General features: G+C 37.2%; 4 protein-coding genes across 4 annotated transcripts; all 4 read right to left on the bottom strand.

Moving 5' to 3' along the window:
* Positions 1 to 3,639: 3,639 nt before the first annotated feature.
* On the bottom strand, positions 3,640 to 5,387 carry LOC101305201 (zinc finger CCCH domain-containing protein 39-like). Its single transcript, XM_004305275.1, has 2 exons — positions 4,742 to 5,387; positions 3,640 to 3,860 (listed from the first exon to the last, which is right to left on the bottom strand). Exons 1-2 carry the CDS (start codon positions 5,385 to 5,387, stop codon positions 3,679 to 3,681), a joined length of 828 nt encoding a protein of 275 aa, XP_004305323.1. The 3' UTR covers positions 3,640 to 3,678.
* Positions 5,388 to 8,932: 3,545 nt separating this feature from the next.
* LOC101304898 (DNA (cytosine-5)-methyltransferase DRM2-like) lies at positions 8,933 to 12,423 on the bottom strand. The gene is made up of 9 exons (XM_004305274.1): positions 12,397 to 12,423; positions 12,202 to 12,333; positions 11,755 to 11,857; positions 11,600 to 11,646; positions 11,165 to 11,257; positions 10,850 to 10,949; positions 10,414 to 10,511; positions 9,569 to 10,291; positions 8,933 to 9,462 (listed from the first exon to the last, which is right to left on the bottom strand). Exons 1-9 carry the CDS (start codon positions 12,421 to 12,423, stop codon positions 9,028 to 9,030), a joined length of 1,758 nt encoding a protein of 585 aa, XP_004305322.1. The 3' UTR covers positions 8,933 to 9,027.
* A 1,403-nt stretch (positions 12,424 to 13,826) lies between these two features.
* LOC101311686 lies at positions 13,827 to 18,725 on the bottom strand. Its single transcript, XM_004302916.1, has 9 exons — positions 18,570 to 18,725; positions 17,903 to 18,091; positions 16,569 to 16,645; positions 15,785 to 15,844; positions 15,393 to 15,626; positions 15,261 to 15,323; positions 14,395 to 14,463; positions 14,236 to 14,281; positions 13,827 to 14,137 (listed from the first exon to the last, which is right to left on the bottom strand). The coding sequence occupies exons 1-9, from the start codon at positions 18,577 to 18,579 to the stop codon at positions 14,067 to 14,069; spliced, it is 819 nt and encodes a 272-aa protein (XP_004302964.1). The 5' UTR covers positions 18,580 to 18,725; the 3' UTR covers positions 13,827 to 14,066.
* Positions 18,726 to 21,214: 2,489 nt separating this feature from the next.
* Positions 21,215 to 22,125, bottom strand: LOC101304604 (uncharacterized RNA-binding protein C17H9.04c-like). Its single transcript, XM_004305273.1, has 3 exons — positions 22,114 to 22,125; positions 21,565 to 22,006; positions 21,215 to 21,290 (listed from the first exon to the last, which is right to left on the bottom strand). Exons 2-3 carry the CDS (start codon positions 21,996 to 21,998, stop codon positions 21,215 to 21,217), a joined length of 510 nt encoding a protein of 169 aa, XP_004305321.1. The 5' UTR covers positions 21,999 to 22,006; positions 22,114 to 22,125.
* Between the last annotated feature and the right edge of the window lie 3,812 nt (positions 22,126 to 25,937).

Here is a 25,937-nt window from a genome sequence, read left to right as displayed (position 1 = left end):
GAGAGAGAGAGAGACGATGAAAATTTTAACTTGAGAAATTTCTAGCCTGTTTATAGAGTGATTTTGAAGAAGATGAATTGTCTTCTTCATAAATTGCTAATGAGTATATTGCTCGATTTTCTTTCTTGATTAAACGATTTAAATGAGACTAAGAAGTTGAGTGACGGAGATTGAGAGAGAGTCAGAGATGATGAAAAACTTTGAAGAATTGCTAGCCTGTTTTTAGAGAGATTTTGAAGAAGATGAATTGTCTTCTTCATAAATTGGTTATAGGTATATTGCTTGATTTACTTTACTGTTTAATGGGTTTGGAAGCTAGGAATTGAGAGTAAGAAGAGAAGAATAAAAAGATGAAGATTTTTGGGAATTGCGAAGAGAAGGCAAAGAGCTGGTGCGTGACTTGTGCTTAGTTTTTTTGTTTTTAACTTTCTCATATATGCATTAATAAATTATAGGGCCCTCAAATTTTGAGGCAATGGTTGTTTCCCTGGGCCAATGCCAAGGTCAGGGGTTCAAATTTGCCAACCACTGCTATGTTGGTTATGGTATGACCACCAGATAAACACATTCCACGTGTATAACAACTTAATCATGGTTAGTGTTTATAAATTAATAATTTATAAATCAATTAAATTAAATTACTCTCTCTCTCCCCTGTTCTCTCTCATTTGCCTCCGTTTCTCTCTCACCACCAGGACTCCTAAACTGTCAGCATCCCGACGCCACCGCACCCAACCTCCAAATCTCTTTCTTTTCATTCACCAAAACGTTCCCGATTTATTTATTTTGATCGGTACGTACCCAAACGTAGATGATAAATCGCTGCTTAGTTTGATTGCAGTTGAGGAGAAGATAGTGAACATCTGGAATTGTAGAAATAAAAGATAGAACATGTGCATCTGGCTTTGCAAAAATAGAGATAGAACATCTGTGTCTTGGACGCCGCCGGCGCCACCGTTAAGAACGTTGAAGAACCTGCCCGGGTCGGCGACCGTGGCTGGCGCGAATCGGTTGACGACGAGTGTTTTAACCGGAGGCACGGCAACGGTGACGAAATTGCTCCAACCACCATCTGGTAATTAATGGTTTTCTTCTTCTTCTTCTGGACTGCGAGCACAGGTGTTTAAGGCAGCAAGCATGCAGACTTGTTGTTCTAAATTTAATTAAAGAAGAAGAAAAAAAAAGGGAAATTGCCCGTTTAGTACTAATTCAAATCCCTTATTTCCCATTGAAATGATAATCTTTTGCATTAGCCCATTCCAATATAAGGTAACCCTTTTTATGCCTAAATGCATAAATTTTTATGCCTAAATGCACAAATTTTTACTAAAATCTTAACAAACCATATTATTTTAAGACTATTTTGCCCCCACCTTTTCAACATGAAAAGACTTGGCCGGAACCTCGGACTTCGGTCACTGGCCGCCGGACTCCGGGCACTGGCGGCTGGATTCCGGTCACCGGAATTTCTCTGACTGCCGGATTCCGGTCACCGGAATTTCTCCGATCACCGGATTCCGGTCACCGGAATTTCCCATGTAACCTGTTACTGACCCCCAATAACCAGTTAGTGACCCTTAATAACCAGTTACTAACCCCATTAACCAGTTACTGACACTCAGTAACCAGTTACTAATCAGTTATTGACCCCCAGTAATCAGTTACTGACCCCCAGTAACCAGTTACTAACCCCCAATAACCAACTTATTTCAGATTAATGTAATAGAAAAAAAGATTTACAAAAAAATAATCGAATTACTGACCTTAATAATCGAGTTACTGACCTCAATAACTTTTAGTTTTCAGTTACTGACACCCAATAATCATTTAGTTTTCAGTTACTGACACCCAGTAATCACTCAATAATCACTTACTGACCCTTAATAATCAGGTTACAAATCTCAAATAATAACTTATTGGCCCCGATAATCAGTTATCAATCCTCAAGAATCACTTTCAAATGTAAGGATAAAAAAAAAACAAAAAAAGACTTAAACTGGGCACCCATATTTCTTCTCTAGGCACCCACCTTCCCCGATCTCCTCCACCGGCCTCCTCCATCGACCCCGGCGCACGCTAGCAAGCAGCGCCCTTCCCCAGCCACTATCCAACCCGGATCAAACTCCAACCGAGCCGGAAGATGAGCTAGGTAATAGAGGCAAACAGCGCTGCCAGATTCCTCCGCCGAAGAGAACGAGTCGCAGTAGAGTCGCAGAAGAGAACGAGTCGCCGGAATCGGGTTTTGCGCTCAATGTGGATCACCCACTTGTGGCGGTACACCTGGACCACCTTGCCCTCGCGGCCACCTGGACCTCGTCATCCTTGCGCACCGGCATGAATCGGACGCTGTACTTGGTGCGGAGGTCGGAGGAGAGCGGAGCGCTCATCAGGATGCGGTGGACAGACGTCCCTCCACGGAAGAGGTCGCCGGAGATGGTGGAGGCGAAGATGAGGTCACCGACAAAAGATCTGAGAGAGAGAGAGAGAGAGAGAGAGAGAGAGAGAGAGAGAGAGAGAGAGAGAGAGAGAGAGAGAGAGAGAGAGAGAGAGAGAGAGGAGAGAGAGAGAGAGAGAGTAGAGAGAGAGAGAGAGAGCAAAGAGCAGATCGGGAGGAGAAGAAGAGAGAGGGAGAGAGGGAAGAGAAAGAGAAAGAGAAAAAGATGAGACTTGTGTGGGTTTAATTTTATAAAGAGTAATAATGTTTTTTGTATAAAAATCATTGAAATTGGCTAACAGAAAAGATTTACATTGATGTGAGCATTAAAATCCCTTTTTTTTGTGCATTTGGGCATTTTCCAAGAAAAAAAATAATAGAGAATGGATGGAGAAAATGATAACGGATCGATTAAAAAGTGATGGTCTGATGGTAGAACCCAAATTTGGCTTTGGCAGGGAAACCAGAGAAGAAGAAAAAGTAAGAGTAGAAGACGAGAGGATCTAGGAGAGTTTTGTTTTAATATTATTATTAATATAATTTTTCTCTTTTCTGATAATTTAAGTTAACTATGGTTAACTCATGGTTATGAATGTATACATGGCATGTGTTTATTGGGTGGTCATACCGTAACCAACATAACGCTGGTTGGCAAATTTGAACCCAAGGTCAGGCGTGTTAGGATGACAAATGATGCAAGTATCATTTGACAATTGATAAAACAATATATATTTTTTTTCATGCCTTGCTAAAAAAAAAAACTTAAAATTATCCTTGTTTAATACATTGAGAATGTTGGCAGACATAAGATGAATTTCAGAGGACACACACAACAATGCATATGCACGCACACAGAAGCTTATATCCTTATACTAAGGATCATTCTTAGAGTTACAAAATAGGATTTTGTTAAACTAATGAGATTTCTCAGATACTTTGCACAAACATAATTTTTCGACATTTGCCAATGAAACAAAGTTCAGAAAAAAAAAAAATCCAAATTCCTTTTTGTACACACTTCGGCTAGCTTGTATTCTAGTGAAATATAATTTGCCTGATTCAGCAGAGCTGGCTTCCTATGAACCGTGTCCAGAATACTATGTTATGCCTTGGTAACAAAGTCAGACTCTTATCCATTCAACAAAACTAAAGTGTTAGGATAACGCAACATACTTAATACTTGTTATGCGTAGAACCAAACAGAGAAGCAGAACCTATAAACCTTTTCCGTGAAGCACTCAGACTCAGCACTGCACCTTCCTATGTACAAGAGGAATTTCTTCAATCCAATCAGCATAGATACGACTCATTTTCTCAAGTTCATTCCAGTCGAACTTGCCGTCCCTAACTTGCATTTCTCTAGAAATAGTATAAGTCTTCGAATATTTGGTCTCCGCGGTAGTGTAGCCACAAAGCTTCCTTAGCACTGTAAAACCACAAGACATCTTACAATCTTAGTTCTCTAAGAATCATTACACACCCCATAAGATTGAGTCTGTCTTTAAGAAAGGGGCATTGAAGACTGGGAATAATCAGAAATCAAGGAAGTACATATTTTCCAGATATCATGAAGTGATTCAAATTTATCATTTAACATGACTACATGATAATGGATGCAATATTCCTTCCCGACGCCAATGTAAACTGTAGATTTATCCATTTATGTACTAAAATTCAGGTAATACAAAATAGATGACACAAAATGATATAGGATCTTTTCTTGAAATATTGTACAACTAATGCAAATAGGATCTTGAAATATTGTACAACTAATGCAACAGAAATAATGCCGACAAAATGCCAAGTCCTGGAAGCAGTCCACTTTACAGCTGTGGTTAGAAACTTATTTGGATAAGTAAAGCTATAACAGCTGATTCTGATTTTTAATCTCCTAGAGTCCTAGAATATGAGTCTAGGCAAAGGCATATAGAGCTCTTATGGCTCGCAAGAGATAAATTTAGTCTATTGCCTTTATTGATCAAATCATTTTATTAATGTCAAACAATCAAGTTTTTCCACTTACTGATGCAAGACTAGAAGTTCTTCTATGTATTTCCTATTTTGGTCGAAATAAACATAATGTGTATGTAAAATAACTTACTCCCAGTCTTCTATATTAACATACATATACTCATACTAAGTATGATATGACATCTAAATATTCATAGCAAAAGGAAACACCATCAAAACTAAGTCATGCACAACGAAATATATATGCCTTCATTAAATGATGCAATCATACTGAATAAGAACAATGAACATTGTGAGAACATAATGAACATATTAAACACATAACTTTTATATTACCGGCATGTTCATCAGCAAAGCTTTCACTCGCAATGCAGGTGTTACTCAGCATACCTCTCCCTACTGCAACAGAGCCATGTTGCCTAAAATGCCTCCCTCCACTCCCTCCATTAGTATCAACATCCAAACCCAGAGACCTCTTGCCCCCAAATTGACCATAACCACCATTGATAGACCCTTCAGACCCACCAGCTGAAATGGTTATCACTGACTCATCATCTTTGATTCTTTTCAGAATCACATGACGAAAGCGGCATTTCTCTCCATATTCACATCTCCCTTGATTAGAGAACATCTTACACAGTTTAAGTCTATCACAAATTCCATGATTACCATACTCAGTCCTACCCAACACGCCCTTCTCATTTTGCGAACCACCCAAAGTGTTGCGGAGTTCTTCAACGCCGTGAGCATAGAGACACGCCTCACCGTAATGGCAACGACCTCGTTTGAAGTTACTGCACAAACGGGTCTTGTAATGCAACCACCTATATCTCCTCCCGGCCATCGTTGAGTCTGACCCAACCTCAGAGATTCTGGGTTTCTTGAAAGCTTGGTGGTGCTCAATGTCAGATACAGCTCCGAATTCTTTACCCTCTATCAAAAATGGAGTGAAGAATTGGCAGGATGATCGAGAATTACTCATGTTGGTACAACTTCAAAGCTTGAAACCAACTCAGAAGATGAAGCTTTTTGGTGGAATATGAAACAACCCAGAAGTGAAATTATGGTTAGAGTTGAAATCTAAGAAGACCCAGATGATGAAATGAGACACATTTCTCACAATCCAGGTGAAGATGATGAGTTGGGAATGGTGTGTATCAAGAAAACCCAAATGAAAAATGACCTAGAAAGATGAGGAATTAGTGAAATGGGAGGAAGGTGAGGAATGAAAGGTGTAAGCAAAAAGCTGGAACTAAGCAATTGCTATGATTCTATGAATTATGAAGAGACATTACCGAGTCTCCAGTTGAGAGTAAAGACAAGAAAACCCCTAAACCCCTGAGCCAGTAGTGACCTTTATTCTTCTTTTTCTTTTTTTTTTTTTTTTTTTTTTCTTTTTTTTTGCATTTTTCTCTTTCTATTTTTAATTTATTTTTTGTCTGATTTCTATTTTCTCTTCTTTCTAAAATTTATCAGGTAATTTTATCTTTTAAAACCGGTAAATGACCACCGCATCTATTTTTTCTTTCTGCAAGTGCAAATTAGTTACTTTTATTTTCATTTTATATAGTAGATGTGACGATTATAATAACGTGCAGACCCGGACCTGATAGGAGTCTAAAAGTCTGACAACTCAGGGCCCAGAGAAGTAAAAGGCCCAGAAAAGAAAATTTTACTGCTCCTCCTATGATGTAATACCAATTAAATAATAGAAGGGAAAGTTAATGTGAGATGTTAGTCTTTTACAACAGTTTATGAAAGGGAAAGAACCCTTGTAATAGAAGAAAAAAGCCCACACAACTGACACAAGTTTATTACAACCGTATATACATATCTAATTTAATATTAGAGAAATTTTAAATACACACCTCTAATATCTTAATACACACCCCTTACTTAATACACCACATATCAAGTTTTTCATTTCAGTATTATACTTAATACACATCCCAAACTGCCTAAAATACCCTTAATTTTTGAAATATTTCATTATTTAATATAATTAATCTATATTTACTATTTGGTATCTCTTTTTACATATTATTTCGTCTAATTTTTGTTAGAAATTTTTTATTATCATTGTTCAATTTATAATCAAATGATTATTGTTATATCCCAACTCCAATCATCAATACAAGTTTTCAAAATTCATAAGATAGTAGAAGTGTAGAAGTACAGTAGCTATTAAACATAGATATCTAGTTATTCGATAAAACATGTCATGATAAAGATGCAGTACTTGAGAATATGATATGCAAGATCAAACTAAAGTTGATACAGATAAAAAAAAAAAAAAAAAAAAGATAACCAAATGAATTGTGGAGAAGAGTTGGGGTTATAGGAGAAGACGTACTTTCAACGTAGTTTTAGGGTAGAAGATGTTAGAAAAGAATACTTCTAGCGCGTATTTTTTTTTTTAATAAGAGATGTTTGTTTTGGTCATTTAACTTACCTATAAAATCTTAATAGAAACATAAAATAATAGAGGTGTGTATTAAGAGATTAGAGGTGTGTATTTAAAAATTTCTCTTAATATTATGAGTCAAAGAAAGAAAAAAGTAATGTTAAAAGTTCATACCATTTATATCGTTTGTGTGGATATGCAAATATTTTGGATAGTTGTATTATATTTAACTTTTGAGTTTATAATTTTTATTCTTAAAAATCATAATCACAAAAAAAAAAAAATTATGGATACGAACTATAATTCGAGGGCCTAAATTTGAGAGTTCGACTCAGGTCTAAAAATCTCAGGTCCGGGCCTGATAACATGTATAGTGTTTCGGTAAAATACAATCATTCTTGAGGAGAAAAGACATTGACACTAAACACTAAAAAGATGAGGCACACAAATATACTTTATAACTCCCAACAGAAGTATAGTAAACTTGTTAATTGCTTCTCTATCAGCTATGAAAGACTAGTGCATCAGCACTTTCCTAATCATAGTAAGGAAAGCATAAACTTCGAAAAATAAATGTAAATAGTTGTGGCCAAAAGATTACTTGGAAGAAACTAAATAACTTTTTTAAGTAGGAATATCACCTAAGAGGACAATTTGAAAGTTCAACAATCTTTCAAGAACTTAGGCAAAGAGGCGGGACCTAGCTACTATGGCAATGATTTAGGTTTGGTAGGTAAAATGGAGATCCTAATCAAGCTAGAACTTCTCAATTCCCCTCACCAGTGGCTGTGCCAAGATTCTACTTCAGGTGCGGGCGTGCGGCCTTTCAGGAATATTTGTTCAAATTAATTATAGAAGATTTAGCTGAAGTACAAGGAACTAGCTCTTAAGTAGGTAGTATAGTGGTGACGAAGGCTGTTTGTTATGCGCTCACATGTTAGAGAAGGCATCACATATTTTCTGTAATTGCCCTCTCGCTGTTGAACTGTCATCTGTTTCTCCTTTCATCTTCGGCACACTTTATTGCTTTCCAATTTTTAAAGAGTGACTTCTTAAATGTGCTTTGCATCTAAACATTGAGGTCTTTGAAAAGTTGATGATGATTCTATGGGGCAATATGGAAGAATCGTAATAGCATGCTATGACTGCTCCAAGTCTTGTGTTAGAAGCACTAACCTGGTTGGAGGAGTTCCAATTAGTTAGAAACACACAAAGAGACCAAGCAGCGCAAAAAGAGTCGGAGGCCGGACAGATCAAAGTTGAATGTTGATGGAGCTTTTCTGCCTCAACTGACAAGGGGAGGTCTAGGTGCTGTGTTGCGCAACTCACAAAGGCAGTTCACTGCTGCGTCTGCAGTCTTTGCACACACTGGAACATATTGGATCAACCAAGCAAGCAGATTTACTTTCTATCAGATAGGGATTGGATTTGGCCAAGTCTATGCAATTACAAAGTTTCACTATTTAAAGAGACTATCTTCAAGCAGTACAACAGATTCTTAGAGGACGTTGATGAGCATGGAGCTCTATTAGAGGACGTTGCAGTCTTATTAGCGAGTATTCCAGGTGTCCAAGTTCAACATGCTTTAAGAACTTGTAAAGTTGTAATACAGTAGCACATAAGCTAGCAGCTTTACTTCAAATGCTAAACCAGCATGAAGTTCGGTTTAATGAAACTCCTGCAAGCATTTTCGATGAACTACAGTATGATCTCAATCATGCTGCTTATTATCAATTAAAGTTCAGTATGTTTTCATAAATAAATAAAAAATATGAAGAAAAATTTTAAGAAATGTTATTATGGAGATGACATTTTTCATTTTGAATGTAAAGACTGCATGCATAAAGGATATAGCAACTATGATGCTTATATTTGCGTAAGGAAAATAAATGCAATCTAGGAAACCTTGCTACTGAATTCCATGCATTTGTTTGCAGACTACCTCTTTCTGATCAACACAATGCCTGCATATGCTTAAACCAAGTACAGTAAATAAAGCCATGTCTGAAACTATTAGCTGAGTTGAGTCACACTACAAGTCTACAAGCTATTCTCAATCAATGCCATATATGAGCCTTTTTGACAACTAGGTTGTTACCCACAAAACAACCCAGTACGTACTTCAAAAAAGATAGTCTTGGTTGTCATCAATGTTCATATGTGATTAGGAGTTAGATACAAGTACCACAAAACCGAATATCTTTTACATGGACTTACCCTACAATAGTCCTGCCATAATAGACTTGACCAAGTCCAGAATTCGACAGTAGTGAAAGAAAAGTGAAGATTCTTTGCCCTCGAGTCCATCTCGATGATACCTGTTGCTGCCGGTTAGATTATTGCAGGGGCTCCCACCCACTACAAGATCAAATCCTCCGAATGAATGGATAAACTGTTTCAGACGCTCAGAATCCAGCTCTTTTACATCAGCAAGGTGAATCAATTTCCCAGTTTGCTCTGTTTGCTCCCACCAACACTGCACTATGTCTCTGTTCACTTCTGATATCTCTACAGAGACCACATTCTTCATACGGATCCCTAGACTATGAAGGGCTACTTCTGCTCCACCTATACCAGAGAATAGAGAGAGGACGTTGATACCATTGGGAAACTTGTCTCGCAAGACCGAGAAGTGGTATGCAACAGTGTGAACCTGGAATAGGTGTAACCATAAGTAACAGGCTCACAGCAGAGTTTATGACATATAAAAATATTTTATTTCGAACATGTAGATGTCTGAGTTTAAGAGAAAACTCTACCTGAAATGCATTGCCAATTGATTTGTATCTATCAGTGCGGCTGACTCCTCTTGTGTGATCCTTTGGAAACCCCATGAGGATTTCCACTTCACCAGGCTCAAGTGGGGCAACTTTATTTTTTCCAACCCACAATAGATTCCATTTGCGGCATTCATGCATGATAGCCCGCTGGACTCTTTCTGGTGGAATGCCATCACAGCCCTGAAGAAGCTTCAGCATCCTCTCTGATAACTTTGCACTAGAATAGCAAGTTACTATACAGTTTAGCTTTGTTCTTATGTCCCAAGAAGGCCACCATTCTTTTGTCAAGGGAAATGCCTCATGTATGGTTTGTGGGGGGAGTGGAGTTAGAGGAAATCTGTTCGCAATTGGAAGATTGTGGACGTAACCCCTCTTTCTAGCTGCACAACAGAAATGTTTTGAATCAACAAACTCTGGTGGAACATCGTATAAAGATCTGGATATAGTCTCCCAAACCCCTTTAGGAGCAAGGGCAACATTCTCGTAATAAAAGTATGGAGGCCCTATGGCTGCATTTGGAAGAATTCTCCTAGATTGGCATGCTCCAGTTGGAATTCCAAACCCAATCATCGGATTTGGGAGGCGAAGTGTCTCATCATCTGTGCATATGTGCCCCCTCTGCCTTTTCCTTTTCAATATATCAGATACAGTAACTTTCCGTTTCTTCTTAGGATCATGAGTGTGCACATGTTCTAGTCTAGGCTGTAAAATCAGAAGCAGCAGTAAGAATCTACTGAACATAGAACAGATGCATAAAACTGATTTTGTAGAAAACTTCAGATACTTAATAAATGATACCACACAATAAAAAGGGAAACAAATACCGTCTCTTCAAGAGAAAAAAGGGCATCCAGATCTTCTTCCTTTACCAACTGAGCAGCAGATAAGAAATCAGTCAACTCCACAAGTGAGGAGCTAGGACCTGCAAAATTTGAAGCCGAGTGACCGGAATGACTAGTAAATTTCCAAGACATTCTACTCTGCATTTCATTGCAATCCTGACTATGGAGAAAGGAACCATTATAATTTTAACATGCCTTAAAGATGAGAAATTAGGCTTAAATGAATACGTGTATTTATTCTTTTGGAGTTGGTACAGAACCAAAATCAAACTTAAATCAGATACACAGAAGTTTCACAGAATATCAGTAATCAAATTGCCAAAAAAGTATTTTTTTTTTTTTTTTTTAAATAACTAATTGGACATGTGTACAGAAGACAGAACAGCAATATGTACAGAAGACAGAACATATATTATACCACATCTCTCTATTGCTGTCGTAGCCTCCTCTTTTTGGTACCCCATTGTGATCAAAGACATGAGTAGATTTTCCTCCTCAGATGCAGGACTTGTAATATCCTGCAAAATAGACAATTTAAAGTTTTTATGCACACGTAATATGAGAGTCAATAGCACCCACAACTCAAAGTGAACTAGCATATTATACAATAATAACAAGATACAAGGTTAAGATATTGCAAAACAATTTTGTAGGTTGAAAAACAGGAGTAAGCTGCTTGGCAAGAAGGGAAAATGACAGCTCTAATAAGGAAAGATCTTACAGAAGCCAATACCTCATCTGAAAAATCATCAAAAAAGCTTTCGTCATCCGAGGAGAAGAGATCAGAATCCATTTGTAGCTGTTCATGAGGTGAACTTTCAAGAGCCTGCAAAAGTGCAAAACATTAGCAAGAAACAGGAGCGTAAGATTTACTCCATTTGGCTTAGATTGCGTGCACATGAAAGAAAAATATCTCTGACCCATCTAAAGTTTTAAGACTTGTTCTCTCTTTTCAGTAATAGTTTGAATTAAATTCATTTACCTATGATACATATAACTTGGAAAAATGTGCTCCTCAACAACATATCAGCATTACATGCAAGTTCTCTCTCCCCCTGATATGTGCAAATTCTGTTTGGCAGAATGTAAATGGCTAACCAACCTCACAAACTCAAAGTATCTATATCTTAGAGAGAATATCTACATCTGAAGTCATGTTAAAACTCACCGAATAGGTGAGGAGCGTTTCCAGAACTGCCTCAGTATTTTCTTCTCCTGGATATTCCGTCATAGCAGTGTTACATGCATTAGGATAGAGTTATAGATAAAGAAATGTGTGCAATGGGATCAATGTGTTCCTGTATGAATGAAAATAGGTCTTACCATGTTCTTCAATTGCTTTTTCAACCATCTTCTTTGAAAATCCCATCCCTATAAACTGATCAAGAACTTTGGAGTTGGAAGAGCTTGGACGTGATGAGCTCACCTTCAGGATGAAAAAATGAACTTCATGTTAGTTAGGTACATCTCATGCTTGCTTGTGTAATGGGAACAACTATCTACAGTTGTGTTTGCACAAACTCGCACATAAAGAATACTCGAGTGCAGATAGGTATCAATATCACTAACCATATGCTGTTAGTTTAACTACTTAATCACAAAGAAGTAGAAGCAGAGTTCTGAGGAATATCCAAAGGAGGAACTTAAAACCCACAAAGGGACAAATCATCATTGAGTTCTTACAAACACAAACAATAATACCTCACACAGTTTCAAACACCATACACTACACTCACATCAAAGCCAGTTAAAGAGTGCAAATAAGTTTACCTCCCAGGAGAGCACATTAGCTTGTGGACAAGGATGTATCACACCCGAAGAAGGCAAGAGAGTGAAGTTGTCGATTTCGTCATCTGTGTTCCAGTCAGTATCATTGTCATCCACACTAGAATGACTCTCATCCTGCACAAAATTACAACACATGTGCACAAATGAACAACAATATTGTATCACAACACAAATTACACAAAGAAACCCCAATAATGGAGCCATCTTTACACCTACTATCCCAAAATCTAAGCACAGTACCATGTTAAATCCCAAATAGAGTATCAACACCTCCTCATATCGACTCTTTAACCTAGTTTAAGCTCTACCGAGCACCATAAGTCACCAAAATTGAAAACGAACAGAAAATCAAAAACGAAAAAGGGGCAAAAATGAAGTAGAAAGAAATCAGTACCATTTATCTGTAAGCTACAAGCTCCAAGCTTCTCTTCTCCCCAAACCAAAGGCTCGAAGCTGTAGAACCAAAAACAAACCAGAATTAAAGAAGCCACATTTTGGTGCAAACGAACAGTAAAGAAATTGAACGGTAAAAAAGTACAAAGCAAGGGTTTGGCGCTCTGTTCGTGGCTGTAAAGGAGGTGTGTTTACCTGGAAGCAAGCTTGAAATGCAGAGGAGGTGGCTCTGTGAAGGTGACGAAGAGGCAATGTGATGTGAGGAGAGAGAAAGTTGTGAAGCGGAGTGGGGAGTGTGACAGTGAGGAGAGAAAGACTTGTTTGCAAAGTTAGAGACAGCTCTATTTTCGCTATTTTTTAATCAGGAACAAGTGAATCATCTCTGGTAAAAGCAAGTTTATCCGTTAAGTCACTTAATAAATTTATTTTTAAAGTAAATTCATTCTTAAAGTAATTTACAATACATTATGTTTTTTAATCGGTAAAATTTCACCAATGGTTATTGAACGACTATTAACTAAAATAATTATAAATGTAAATGAGTTGAAGTGATATATTTAGTAAGTGTCGAACATGTCGTAACTGGGTGATCATTTGTACAATTAAAATGAAAGTTGAAATGCATTGTTGCAACAAAAGATTACATCAAGAAAGGCTCAAGGGGTTAGTGGATACGTCGAAACTGTGGTTGGTTGGTTCATGGTACGGATGGATGTGTGACCATTTTCTGGTGGCTCAGACAGCGAATTCTTATGTTGTGGCAATGGCTATGGGTCCGAACACAGCATTTGTGGTTATATTGCAGTGCCAAGTATGGCTACTGCACCGCTGCTGGTGCCAAGACGGGTCAAGCAGCTCGAGTTGTTGGTACGGGAGCAGGTGGAGTGAAGGTGGCTGGGATCACTACATGGCAGGAGTCTGGGTCTGGTGGCTTAATACGGTTTACAACCCTGACCCAAAGGTCAGAGGTTATGGCTGCTCCAATGACTCATGATGCTCAAGCTACGATTCTGGATTGTCACCTGCTCTGACTTCTCGATCTGATCAAGGCAATAGGGTTTTCATAGTCTAATTTGCAGGCTATTCCTATCCCTAGCAGGAATCCACCAATGGCATTGCAGAGGGAGGTGGATTTCTCTCGTAGTAATTTGGTAGAATTAGCAGCAACTTCAGTATGATTATAACATCAAACTGGTGATTCGGAATTCGCATATATAGCATCAATGGACATGGTATCTATAAAAGTCTCTAAATACCGGTTCCAGTCCAGTTTCATGTATAGAGCTCATTCAGAAACATCCAGCTAAACAAAGCCACACAGTAAAAATGGCATGTATAAACTAGCTCACGGAATACTACTATGAAAGAGTTAAATTTGAGCAGAGTAGAGGAAAGAAAGAAAGAAAATTGGAACAAATGTTTCTTTATTCCAGTACATATATCAAACCAATTGTCTACTGAAGCTTCTTAATCCCTGGAAACGAAGGAAGAACGGCAACCAGAGCATCACCGTATCCAACCGGTTCTATTAAGAAAACAGATCAGATTAGAACTTGCAACTAATGATACAACAGAACTCCCTACATCTAAATAACTCAAGCAAAGCCTGATGACCAAACTTACCACCATCTTCTCGTAGTATCTTGATGACCTCCCCAGCCACATCAGACTACAAAAGAGACGATGAATGAATCAAAATTTAAAACAAAATAGTAAGGAAAGAGACTAAGGCTGGGTAGAAAGAGAAAATCAAACACCCTGCCTCTCTCATCTGTCACATACCTCAATTGGAAGTTCTCCCCCTAGCTGTTCTATGTAGCAGATCACTTGGCCCTCTTTCACTATTTGCTTCTGTTGCATAACAAAATTCCAAAATTTTGCAAAATCAGTTCAACGACAAAAAATTGTTATTACATCACCAATTATATTATGAAGTGTTTTGTTTTAGTAGCAAATTTTTTGACATAGGCATAGCATATTGAAATGAAAGGCATTAACGAAATGATAAAAGCAAGAAGTTGTAAAATGTTAATTGTTCATTAAAAAGTGGATATAATTAGTTATAAAGCTCAAAATTTCTGTTTCACTATTCACTTTTTAGTCGTCTACATCAATTGGCATTAAACCTGTATTTCAATCTCTGCTAAAGTTTCACTTGCCTCCAACTAGTCAGCAATCAACCTGTACTGTTGGCAATGTCCTCAAGCCAGACCTCACGTCTATACCAGAGCCAGAATTTCGCACATAACTATTTCCATAATTGGGATTTTTGTGGTATTTTAATGTGTACTAGTCCTACAGAGGTTTTGTTTTGAATGCTAAACTTTTGTTCTTTCCACGTTGTGGCAGTTCAATTGAGCTTTATAGACTAGCAAAAGAAGAGAAGACAGAAAAATGACAGAAAAGTCTAGAGATATCTTTTTCCGGAATTATATCATTCACTCCATTTCATATAAACTGGGCTAGTACAGCCCCTGATATAACTCGGTGAGAATCTCAACCCCACAAACTTTTTGTTTCATGTAGCATCAAACAGATTCTTGTATTCTGTTCTTTTATTTACAAACCGGAAACTCCAGAAAATGTTTTCCTTACTAGTAAGAAGGTTTTCCAGAAAAAAAAAAAAAGAATAAAAATGTATATTGTACCTCTTTACATGATGGAGGAGCACGCTTCCCCTTTATTGTTCGAGATCTCCTAAATGACCCAACCTGCACCATTAGTAGTGTTAGTACCCATATTTTCATTGATAATTAAAAGAACTCAATTTAGGTTCTTACCCGTGGAGACTGAATTAACACCAAGCCTTCATCAGCAGCTTTATCTAACAATGTTTGAATATCTCTTGAAGAAGACTCTGCCCTAGTGATAGCTAAAGATTGTGTAGGAACTGATCCATTTGATTCGGGTACTTCAGCAGGTGTACTTACACTAACAGGAGCGGGAATCGAAGGAGGTGGAGTGCTAACATTTTCAGTCAACTCTCTCACCACATGTAACCGAAATCCACCGAGCTGATTTTAGAATCAGAATGTGTGATATTAATACATGGAAAGCAAAAGGGAAAAACAGAGAGAAAACTAGAATGAAACAGTAATGCTTAAGCTGTAAGAAAAAGAAAAAAAAAATTACAATTCAAACTAGATTCATCAAAGAAGAAAAAAGTGCCTACTTTTAACTGAACCTCTGCAACTGAAGTTGTATCACATATTGTTGTAAGCAAAGACTGTATCTGCATAGAAACCGAACCAGAATATTAGTTTCCAACAGAGAAAAACTACACTGAAAAGGAGCATGCCTTTGATGAAATCATTATAATAATCTTTCCTCAAAATTTGAACTTAAAGGAAACTGATGAATGTGTTTGGAATATTTCACCAAACAATCTAGGTCTTTAATAATCCAAACCTAACAATACATACTTCATGTCTACATGGATTAATATTATTTCAACCATTCCATGTTCTAGGTATTAAAATAGCATTGTCTTCTGATAATACAATCAATGATAAGAGGATATCTTGCATGTATTAATCTAATGTATCCATCCCCTTAGCAAGAGCGAGAGATGATTTTCCAAATTTTGTGCATCCAGATACAACCATTAAGTTTACGCAAATCCTGTGCATTGAGATACAACCACTAAGTTCACGCAAGTCCTACATCTAGGATTTGAAATAACTTTGAGTAATCTGCAAAAGTATAGGCTACTGTAACATATCGCAAATCTATTCTGGGTCTCATTTCATACTTTGAAAAATTTACGCTTTGTCTTACCATATAGGATCCGGAAAAATAACATGCAAAACTCAATTACAAGTAAAACTTCAAGAAACAACAATACCGACAATCTGACATTAAGACCTCCACTTATCATTCATTATGTGCCAATGGCGCAGATAAATAGCAGGAACTCCAGTTTATAACCTATTAATTCACATTTTGAGCCGACTTACCTCATCAAAGTTTGGAATGCGCGGGCTGGCTGAACCAGAATCACTCTCTTTAGAACCATCATCTGAACTTGTCGCAGCTAATACATCATCAACAAGAGCATAGGGATATGACATTAGTCATGGGAACAGATATGATTACCACGTTGATATAACATGCAATAGGAAGCTTCTTTGACTTTCTACATACTCATAGTATAACCACTAACAAAACTATCAAGCGAGAAAAATAATGGGTCTCTTATGCTGTTATGACCCTTTTCTATTAGTTGTTTACTCAAAAATCAATAAAAAAAGGAGAAAGAAAGACTGAATGCACAAGAGGATGCTCAGACATTTATTCCGTCTACTTGTTTGTACAAAAAAAAAATTGCCAAACTCACTTACTAAGTAAATGAAGAAAGCTGTGAAGTTTGACTACTAACATGCATTAAATGAAAAGGAAAGGATAAGTATGAGGGGTAAAAAGAAACAAAACGAGTAAGTTGTGATGTTGAATTTCAATGAATATACATTCAGAAAAAAAAAAAACAAGGCAACTTATGATGAGAAACGAAAAAAAAAATTAATGAAATTCTGAAATTTCCGAATCAATCAAGCTCACTATATTTTGTCAAATAGATACAGGGCAGGAAATTACTGAATTGTTGGCCTAGAAAATTCCAGGAACAAAATTTTAAGTCCTAGATTACTGGTCAGTATAGAGAATGACAATATGGCCACAGAGTTCTCTGACACCTATATACGCAATTAACAGGCCACACTTTGGACATTTGAAAAAGCACACAAACATAATTCATCATTTCAAAACCATTTTGAGTGATACAATCAGGAAGAATTACAGAATCAATTCAATAAGGCCAAAAGAAAAGTTACATCAACCTACTCCATAACTGTGGGCTATGTACCAGAAAGAATGGTTGTAAAGCTTATTTCTGACAGAAGTCAGAACATGAAGCACTTTCACCCCATCCCACCCAGTACCACGCTAGGAAACATGTGCAATAGATATGTTAAACTGAACTTAGGCAATAAACTTGACTTATACCTAAATCTTCTGAAGATTTTCTGTATCACCTTCAAAATCCTTTCAATTGTTTCTCCTAACACTAAACAAGTCATTTTAACTTCAGCATCAACAGACAAGTGAGAACAAAACACATGCATCTGTGAGAAAATAACCCAACAAACTTCAGCATCAAGAGAGAACAAAATACAAGCATCCATGAGAGCACAATTATAAAACAATAACCCAACAAACTTCAGGATTTTGATTTTGAAGTACTGATAACCACACACATTAGATGATTTACTGATGGAGGGCCGAAGGAACTTACATATGATTTCTAAAGATGGAGCACTGTGTACATGTGACACTTTCTCTGACCGTCTTGATATTGACAAACCTGAGTAAAGTTGCGGTCTTTGCAGTGTCCAAGTTCTTACACCATACGACTGTGAAATCCCAACTCTTGTTCTACCCAAGTTCAAGTTTGTAATTTTAGGGTATGATGTCCCTAGGCTACCTGTCACAAAAATAATATCACAGACACATGAGCTTATACAACATACAATGAATTCCATTGCTTTATTTCATTTTGATCAATCAATCCTGGAAAAGACTAGATTGTTTCAAGAAATAATTACAGCTACTGCAAATGGAGCCTACAATAAGGCCCCTCAGAATCAAAACAGGGCATTGTATCAAACATGCACTAATCAACAATCATTACATTAAATTCATTAACATTTTCAGAGTTGAGCTTGAACCCAAAAGCTCATTGAATAAAGACAACAAAACCCATGAACCTCAATAGCTAATTTCAAACAATAACCAATTCACCAAATACCCATCTCCCCATTTAAAAGCAATGAATCAGAGACACACACAACTGAGCAACACCAACTGATATCAAATTCCAATTCAGTGATTGTGTGCGTGTGTGTGTGTGTGTGTGTGTGTGAGAGAGAGAGAGAGAGAGAGAGAGAGAGAGAGAGACTCACAGGAAGCCATTGAGATAGCTTTTGGGGGACCAAGGAAACAGAGAAAGTGGGTTCAGAGGTTCCCGAGAGTTTCAGAAAAACCCAAACGTTGAAATGTGATTGCAAACTGAGGAGTTCAGAGTTGAGAGACTCCGAGGCAGAGAGGCACACGGCCGTTAAGTTCCAAGAACCACAATTGAATATGTAAAATCAGAAACCACTGCCAAGGTTACAGCTGGAATTTGGATTGATACCTTGATGGGTCAGAGCCCAAGCCCGCCATCCTTTTTTTTTTCCTCTGATTTTTTCTCTTTCTTATTTTTATTTTTGTGTTTTAGTTCAAGTTATTTTTCGATGGGAGTGTTCTAATTGAAGTTGGACTCTGCTTGTTCGATCATACTCATGTATCAAACTTTGAGAGTGAGATGAATGAATGTTAGAATATGCATGAAACTGACCATGATAAAAACGAAGAATGTATGAAGAAGATTTTGTAAGGAATGCAATACCGAAAAAAGTAACAAATAATTGTAGCAAACAATTGCTAAAACATTTTTGATGATATACAAATTTATTTTTGTTTCACTACATCGTCAACAGAACGTGGACGAGAATCTTACCTATAGCCATGGGCTGATCGAATTAATAAAGTGTCTTTATCTGTTTTTCTTCACTCCCAAGTTTTGCTTCTCTGCATGTTCTTCGGTTCATCTACTTCTTAGCTTCTATTTCTCTTTTGCCTTCTGTTATCAAAACCAGTCGACTAGTTAGACTTTGAAGGCAACACCTAGTTAGAATTGGACACCAACTCTAGATTTAGTATTACAAGTTTACAACCAACCAAGATTCACAATTAAGCACCATGATGATCCATATAGGCACCAATAGGCAACATTCAACAGTTGATGAGACGTAGGACGTTAACAAAAAATTTAGACTTTTAAGTTAAACAAGAAAATATTGAAAATGAGAGTATGAGACGCAAAACTTCATATCTGATGATTTAAACCATTAATTAGTTTTTTCTATCTTAGATAGACGAGCGAAAGCAAGCAATCTAGCCACTGCATCTTCTACGTTCCTGAGTTTCCTCCCCTCATCTCCAAATTTAGATCTAGATTTTGATTGGCGAGTTTTCGAATGGGGGAGGTTCGATGTCCTTGCAGTAGTGTGACTTTTACCTAATCTGAGCTCTGCTTAGCTTGTTGGTTTTTCTCCTCCATCTCCATTTCTTTCTCGACCTACAGTGTTTCTCTCCTTTTCTATCTGATATGGTTCATAGGCGTCACTCTATTTGCTTAGATTTTTTGTTTTCCTAGTATTTGCTAATTAGGAACTTGCATTGTCTAACTTAGTATAATAGGCAATTAATTGAAGTAACATAAAGCTTAATTAGCCTAAAAGGATGACAAGAGAATCTTGCTGCTTAAAGCTGTAATATTGTTAATGGAGTCCTAGTGCTGAGAGCTAGCAAGACACATATGATATATATGAAGACACAGTCACTTTTGAATCCACAATATACATATTTTTAAAAGATACACTCTAGGCTAGGTCAATCAAGAGAATCCAATGTGATCTTTTAAGTGGTAAATGGAAGTAAAAAAGAAAAGCAAATTTTTTATTTTTAATTATATATGTGATCTTCATATGTAAAAATTAAACAGTCTGATAAGTCCCATTTAATTTTTGAACTTCATAATTATTCTTCTTCTCCTTCCTTGAAAGCATATATTATGCTATAACGTACGTGCTTATCATGTTAGTGGTTTCTTAATTAGTTTAAGATCGCAAATGCAAGCTGAAGTAGTAGAGGAATTCATCACTGTTGCCTCAAGCCATCCTCTTATAAAGTGGGAGCAATTCATATCTGACCAAATGATTATCTTGCGTATTTTTGATAAAGCTCGCTCCATGGTCTTTAGCTCACAAGTTTCCATTTGCGAAATCTATTTGCTACTGCTAAACATTTCCTCATCAACTTTTTTTTTTTCTGAACTGTAACATATATTGTTTGTTTTCAATAACTTCGTTAAAGCTAGCCTTGTCAATACACTTTCTCTTTACGGACCACTTCATGAAAGCAGCCTTTAAGTACTAGTTTTTGGTTAAACAATATTGATGTGATCAGAAGAGATAGAGCATCTTAATGAAGTTTGTGCACATCGATTTTAGGAATGGAAAAAGTAAAATCTTAAGGAATCAACTTCATTTGCAGATCGAAACCAGGAGCTAGCGGCAGAAAAAAATACAATAACATTGATTTAAAAAACTCATAGTGCTAATGAGGTAGAGTAATGGATATCTTAAATTAACCTACTTAAAGCACCAAAATTACACTGATTTAGTTCAGATGAGAAACCTAACAAAACAAAATGCTAGGCAGCATATAATTAATGGCTTACGTGAACTTATGCCACGATGAAATTAAAAGGAAAAAAAAAAAAAAACCTAGCTAACTAGTAGAGCTCATATTAAAGCAAAATAATAAAGTAAAACTGGTGGTGATGTCTTCTCTCTTTCTCGCTCAGCAGCTAGCAATGCCTGCAATAAACAAAGAAAACCACTGTTTACTTGAGCAAGATTAAAATGAATTATATTATGCACTAGGGAGGTTAAGTAATTTTAAATTACGTACCAAAAATTGGATTATAGATTTCTTCTCTCTAGTATGTGTCTCTTGGGGCATTGCATCTGAAACATTCCATTCTGCTAGCAAAGTTATGCTCGTTGCATCCGAACCTGTCCAAATAGGAAGAGTGAGATTGGTGATCAGTCACAGACAGAGAGATTCTGAAAGTACTAACTTGAATCTAACTTGAAAAGCAGTCAAAGAAAGAGGAATTCAATATGCAAGTAATGAGCACCTAAAAAACTAAAACGAGCTGAAAATTATATCATTGCACAAAACAACTAGCCGAAACAAAGAAGGTATAGATGTGCCCTAACTTATGTAGCCACCATTACCAAGTAAAGTACAAAACCACTCATTCTAGCAAGTGATGAAGTAAACTACCTAGTACAAATCCAATCTCCAGATTTCCATCCAGGCCGCCCACCACCACCAGCGCCGGCGCCGCCATTTCCCAACCCGAAACCTCCCCTGGAGCGAGGCATTTCAGAGTCAAAGCCGCCGCCTCCAGTAGCAAGAAACTCATCCTTGAAAGCACCACACTTGAAGCAGCTAGAGCGGCTGGCGAAGTTGTGGGCGCCACAGTTGCCGGCAGCGCAGTACCAGTCACCAGGCCTCACATCGGAGCCAGTGGTTGCGCTACCGAACCCAAATGAAGACCCTCCTCCTCCGAGCCTTCCGCCATTGAAAGCCCCAAAGTCAAGTCCTCCTCCTCCTCCTCCTCCAGACTTGACATCTCCACATCGCTGGCACGAGTCGCGCCTCTGGAAGTTGAGGTGCTGGCATGACCTGCAGTTCCAATCTCCTGGCCTGCTCATCTTTTGTCCTGCACATATAAACGAAACTATGTCAGATGCTGGTTTTAGGGTTAGGGTAAGAGGAGCATCATGCATATTACGAAAGATAAAGAACGCAAACTAGTAGTGAACTAACCAATTGACAGAATGTAATGAGTTGATGAGAATGGTGAAGAGAAAAACCAGAAGGGAATATTGGTGAAGTAACGAGTCGGGGAGGGGTTTATATACAAATCTGAGGGCACAGAAAAAGGGAATAAATGGAGGGCCGTGAACTACTTTTTCGTATTCTTCAATTAGCAACCTTGATAAATGGAATCAGATAAATCTTATTAAAGGGAGAAAAAGAGAGAGAAGGAAGAAGAACTACTCGATCGATATTCCACGATTCCAAAGAGACTGGATATTTTTGAATTTTGAATGCTTGCTTTGGCTACCACTCTGGTTCTTTTTAGGGTTTCTTTAACGTGATAAATAATGCATGCATGTCCACACTATAGTCATGCTAGTACTACGACACTTCTCACTTATTTCTACTGCTTTTCCATGCGAATGAAACTTACAAGTTAAGGCACAATTAACCCACATATATTACTTGTTGTTTTACTGTGGTCGATCATGCTAGGGTTTCTTTTACTTAATTTCTGTTAAAGTACCTTCCAATTTACATGATAAACACTTTGGTTATCCTTAATTAAGCATCTCCAGCAATAGAGTTAAATTTATTGCTAAATTTGTAAACATTTAGATTTACAACAGCAATTTTTAAATTTTTGCTCCAACAGTATTGCTAAATTGTATACATTAGCTAAGTTTTAGTTAATTGTCTCCCAAAGATTGATAAATTTATCAATTTTCTCTATCAATTTCTAAATTTATCAACTTTTTAAGTATACTGCTAGAGCAAAAATTCATTTAAAAATTGATAAATCTATAATTTTTTTAATTTATCAATGCTGCTAGAGATGCTCTGCAACAAAATCCCAAAAGATGTATAGCTATATCGAGCCCGCCATATCTTTAGCTTAGCAATGTGTTGATGAACTAGTTAGGTTTGACTGAAGTCGACAATTTTGATTCAGCCTTGCGGGTCTAGCATGCTATTCCCAACAATTCAGACCCACAAAAGAAGATAATACAGATTTTGTAGCCCTAATACCACAACAAATCTACAGTATCTACTAAATCAACCAAACCATGAACCTGGAAAGGACCTTTGACCATGGCATTTGGGACCCTTTGATTTTGTAGCCCTAATATTGCATATCATACTCATGAACTCCATACAAGCTAGCTATGACACCCCTAAAAAAATTAAAAATTAAAAATTAAAACAGATCGATGGCTGCTTGTTTAGTGGACAATGTGGAATCATTTTCAGCATCTAATTTCATGAAATATATATTCTTCTCATGGAACATAAAGCTCTTAGCTTAGGGCCACTTCTTTATCTTAATTGGATTCACCAAGGCCCCAATGTGGTCTGGTCTCTTTCAATTTTACTTTGAGTAGTATCAGCGAAAATTGACAGTCAATTTATTGGGAAAATTGATTTTTCTTTACAAATTTGAATATTCCTTTATTCCTATTAGTTTCATAGCTGCAGACAGGTCAAGTAGTCGAGTTGAAGGAATATCCCACCTTAACTTAAAGGGTGGCCCGGCAAGCAGTAAAGAGCCCTAGCAATATATAGAACAAGCAAATAATTACATCTGGATTTACCTGATGCATACTTGTATTTTGCAGATTTCGATCTCTTCGTATACGTATTTGATTTCGTTTATAGCTCGATATATAATGGAGTAAGTTATACGTACTGTAAAAACAAAACAAATCACAAATGTAAAGAAGAAGAACACTTGCACTCTCAAAAGGGCCGAGAATCGTATGCATATATATACATTATAAAGAGCTAGCATATATTGGATTAATTAGGAGGGAATTAGTGGGAATATGAGTAAGGAGGGAATTGAATGGAATAGTAACTTAGAAGAGAGAACCCGTAAAAAGGAAAAATGGTGAAACCAAAAACAGAAAAAGAAGCAAAATGGTGAGTTTCAATAAAGCAAAGCAAGTTCATGAAGCTGATGATGGAATAACAAGTCTTCGAGGTGTGTTCATTTTGACCATCTTCTTTTTTTCTTTTTCTCTTTTCTTTGCTGCTAGCTGCGGCTACTGTTCCGATTTCTCCCTCTCTCACTAACCCTTTTGAGGCTTTTATCGCTATCTCTATCTCTCTATCTCTCTCTCGCTCTCACTGGGATTCATAAAGAAGATGTTTGATAAGAAGAAAGAGATGAGATCTGGCCTCCATTCTCTTGGAGAAGGGTAAAGGGGAAGAGAGGCAAACTGTAAAGAAGAGCAAATTAAAGAGAAGAGAAGTGGGCAGCTGATGATTCGATTCTCCTTGGGAACCCCTTCCATGCATGAATGACTACGACTAACTTATTGATTCCCTTCCCTTTTGTTATATACACCTCTCGATTCATGGAGGCTATTTTAGCATTAATATGTTGAATAACTTGTTCTTCTCTTCTTCTACTTTCTCTTTAAATATAACTTGGTTTCTTTTAATAACAAGGAATATAGCTTGTCTTTTAATTACGTAGTAGTCGAAAATTTCACCTAATTAAGCTAGCAGCGTAAACACTTTAGCAGTGTCAAGGAAATTGATTTCACTTTAGCTTGACGAAAACAAGGTGTGAAATCACATGTATGGCAAACCTTGGCTTCGACATAAATGAGTCATGATAGGCAAACCTTAACGAAACCTAGATTCAACTAAACCAAAAAAAACTTTAGTCCATAAGTCCAAATAAACCAAACCATGCCACAACACTACCAACGTAAATGTCGAACAAAGTCAAACCTCTACCTCGATTTATATTTAAAACAAAAAGACGAATTAACTAAACCTGGGGTGAAGCCTCAATACCAACTGAAACATGTATCTTACTACGTACCACGTCCTGATGCAGAAGTACCCTCACCAAATGTAGAGCAAAAACATCATCATGCACCACCCCAACCATCATCTCCAATCGAGGAGCTACATGCAGCCTCTGCCGAGACCTTGACTCTTTTCTTCCTTATCTTCCTCTCTGCCACCACTACTTTTTTTGGTGAATATGTTGTTCAAACTTACTGAACTACGTCTGAAGAGAAAAAAAAAAGAAAGCTGTGAGTATAGTTCAGGTGGGGAGTCTCATTTTGGTTTTTCGCCTAGAGCCCTGGAAACTTCAAGGCCAGCCTTGAAGTGAACATATGGTTGCTAGAAAGGGAGTGTGAAAATATGAAAAAGCTGGAGTGGATTCATGCTACAAACTCTCAAGCGGTTTCAATGGTGGTCTAATATTAATTATCATAGAGAGATACCTAGAGGGCGTGGTTTACGACCTGGCCCTGCTTCAAATGTCGAGAGACATATAGAAGTCTGAGATCATTTTCTCGTGCATATAAAATTATTTTTTTGAACGTCTAGTGTATAATGAAGTAAGCTTTTTGAGACAGTATCAAATGCAAAAACATATACACACACACACACACACACACAGTTTCCTTTCAGAACGGGACACCGCTTTAAAATTAAAGTGTGGTGCTCCTCATTTCGCTCATTTTTAGGTCACATTTTCACATCTCCACTGTTCAGTATCTAGAACATAGTGTGTAGATCATTCATGTAAAATTTCATCCTATTTAGAGATCATTGGAGTACCAAATTAGATTAAATGAATCAACTGAACAAAATTTGTCTTCGTTCATGTAAATCATAATTATAGAAGCTCAAATGATCTCCAAATTGGATGAAACTTTGCTGGAATGATCTACACACTATGTTCTAAACATTGAACGGTGGAGATGTGAAAATGTGACTTAAAAGTGAGCGAAATGAGGAGCACCACATTTTAATTTCAAGCGGTGTCCCGCTTTGGAAGGGAACTATATATATATATATATATA

The sequence above is a fragment of the Fragaria vesca genome, linkage group LG6 (assembly GCF_000184155.1).
Source record: "Fragaria vesca subsp. vesca linkage group LG6, FraVesHawaii_1.0, whole genome shotgun sequence".
Lineage (NCBI taxonomy): Eukaryota > Viridiplantae > Streptophyta > Magnoliopsida > Rosales > Rosaceae > Fragaria > Fragaria vesca.
This window is presented reverse-complemented; position numbering and strand designations above follow the sequence as displayed.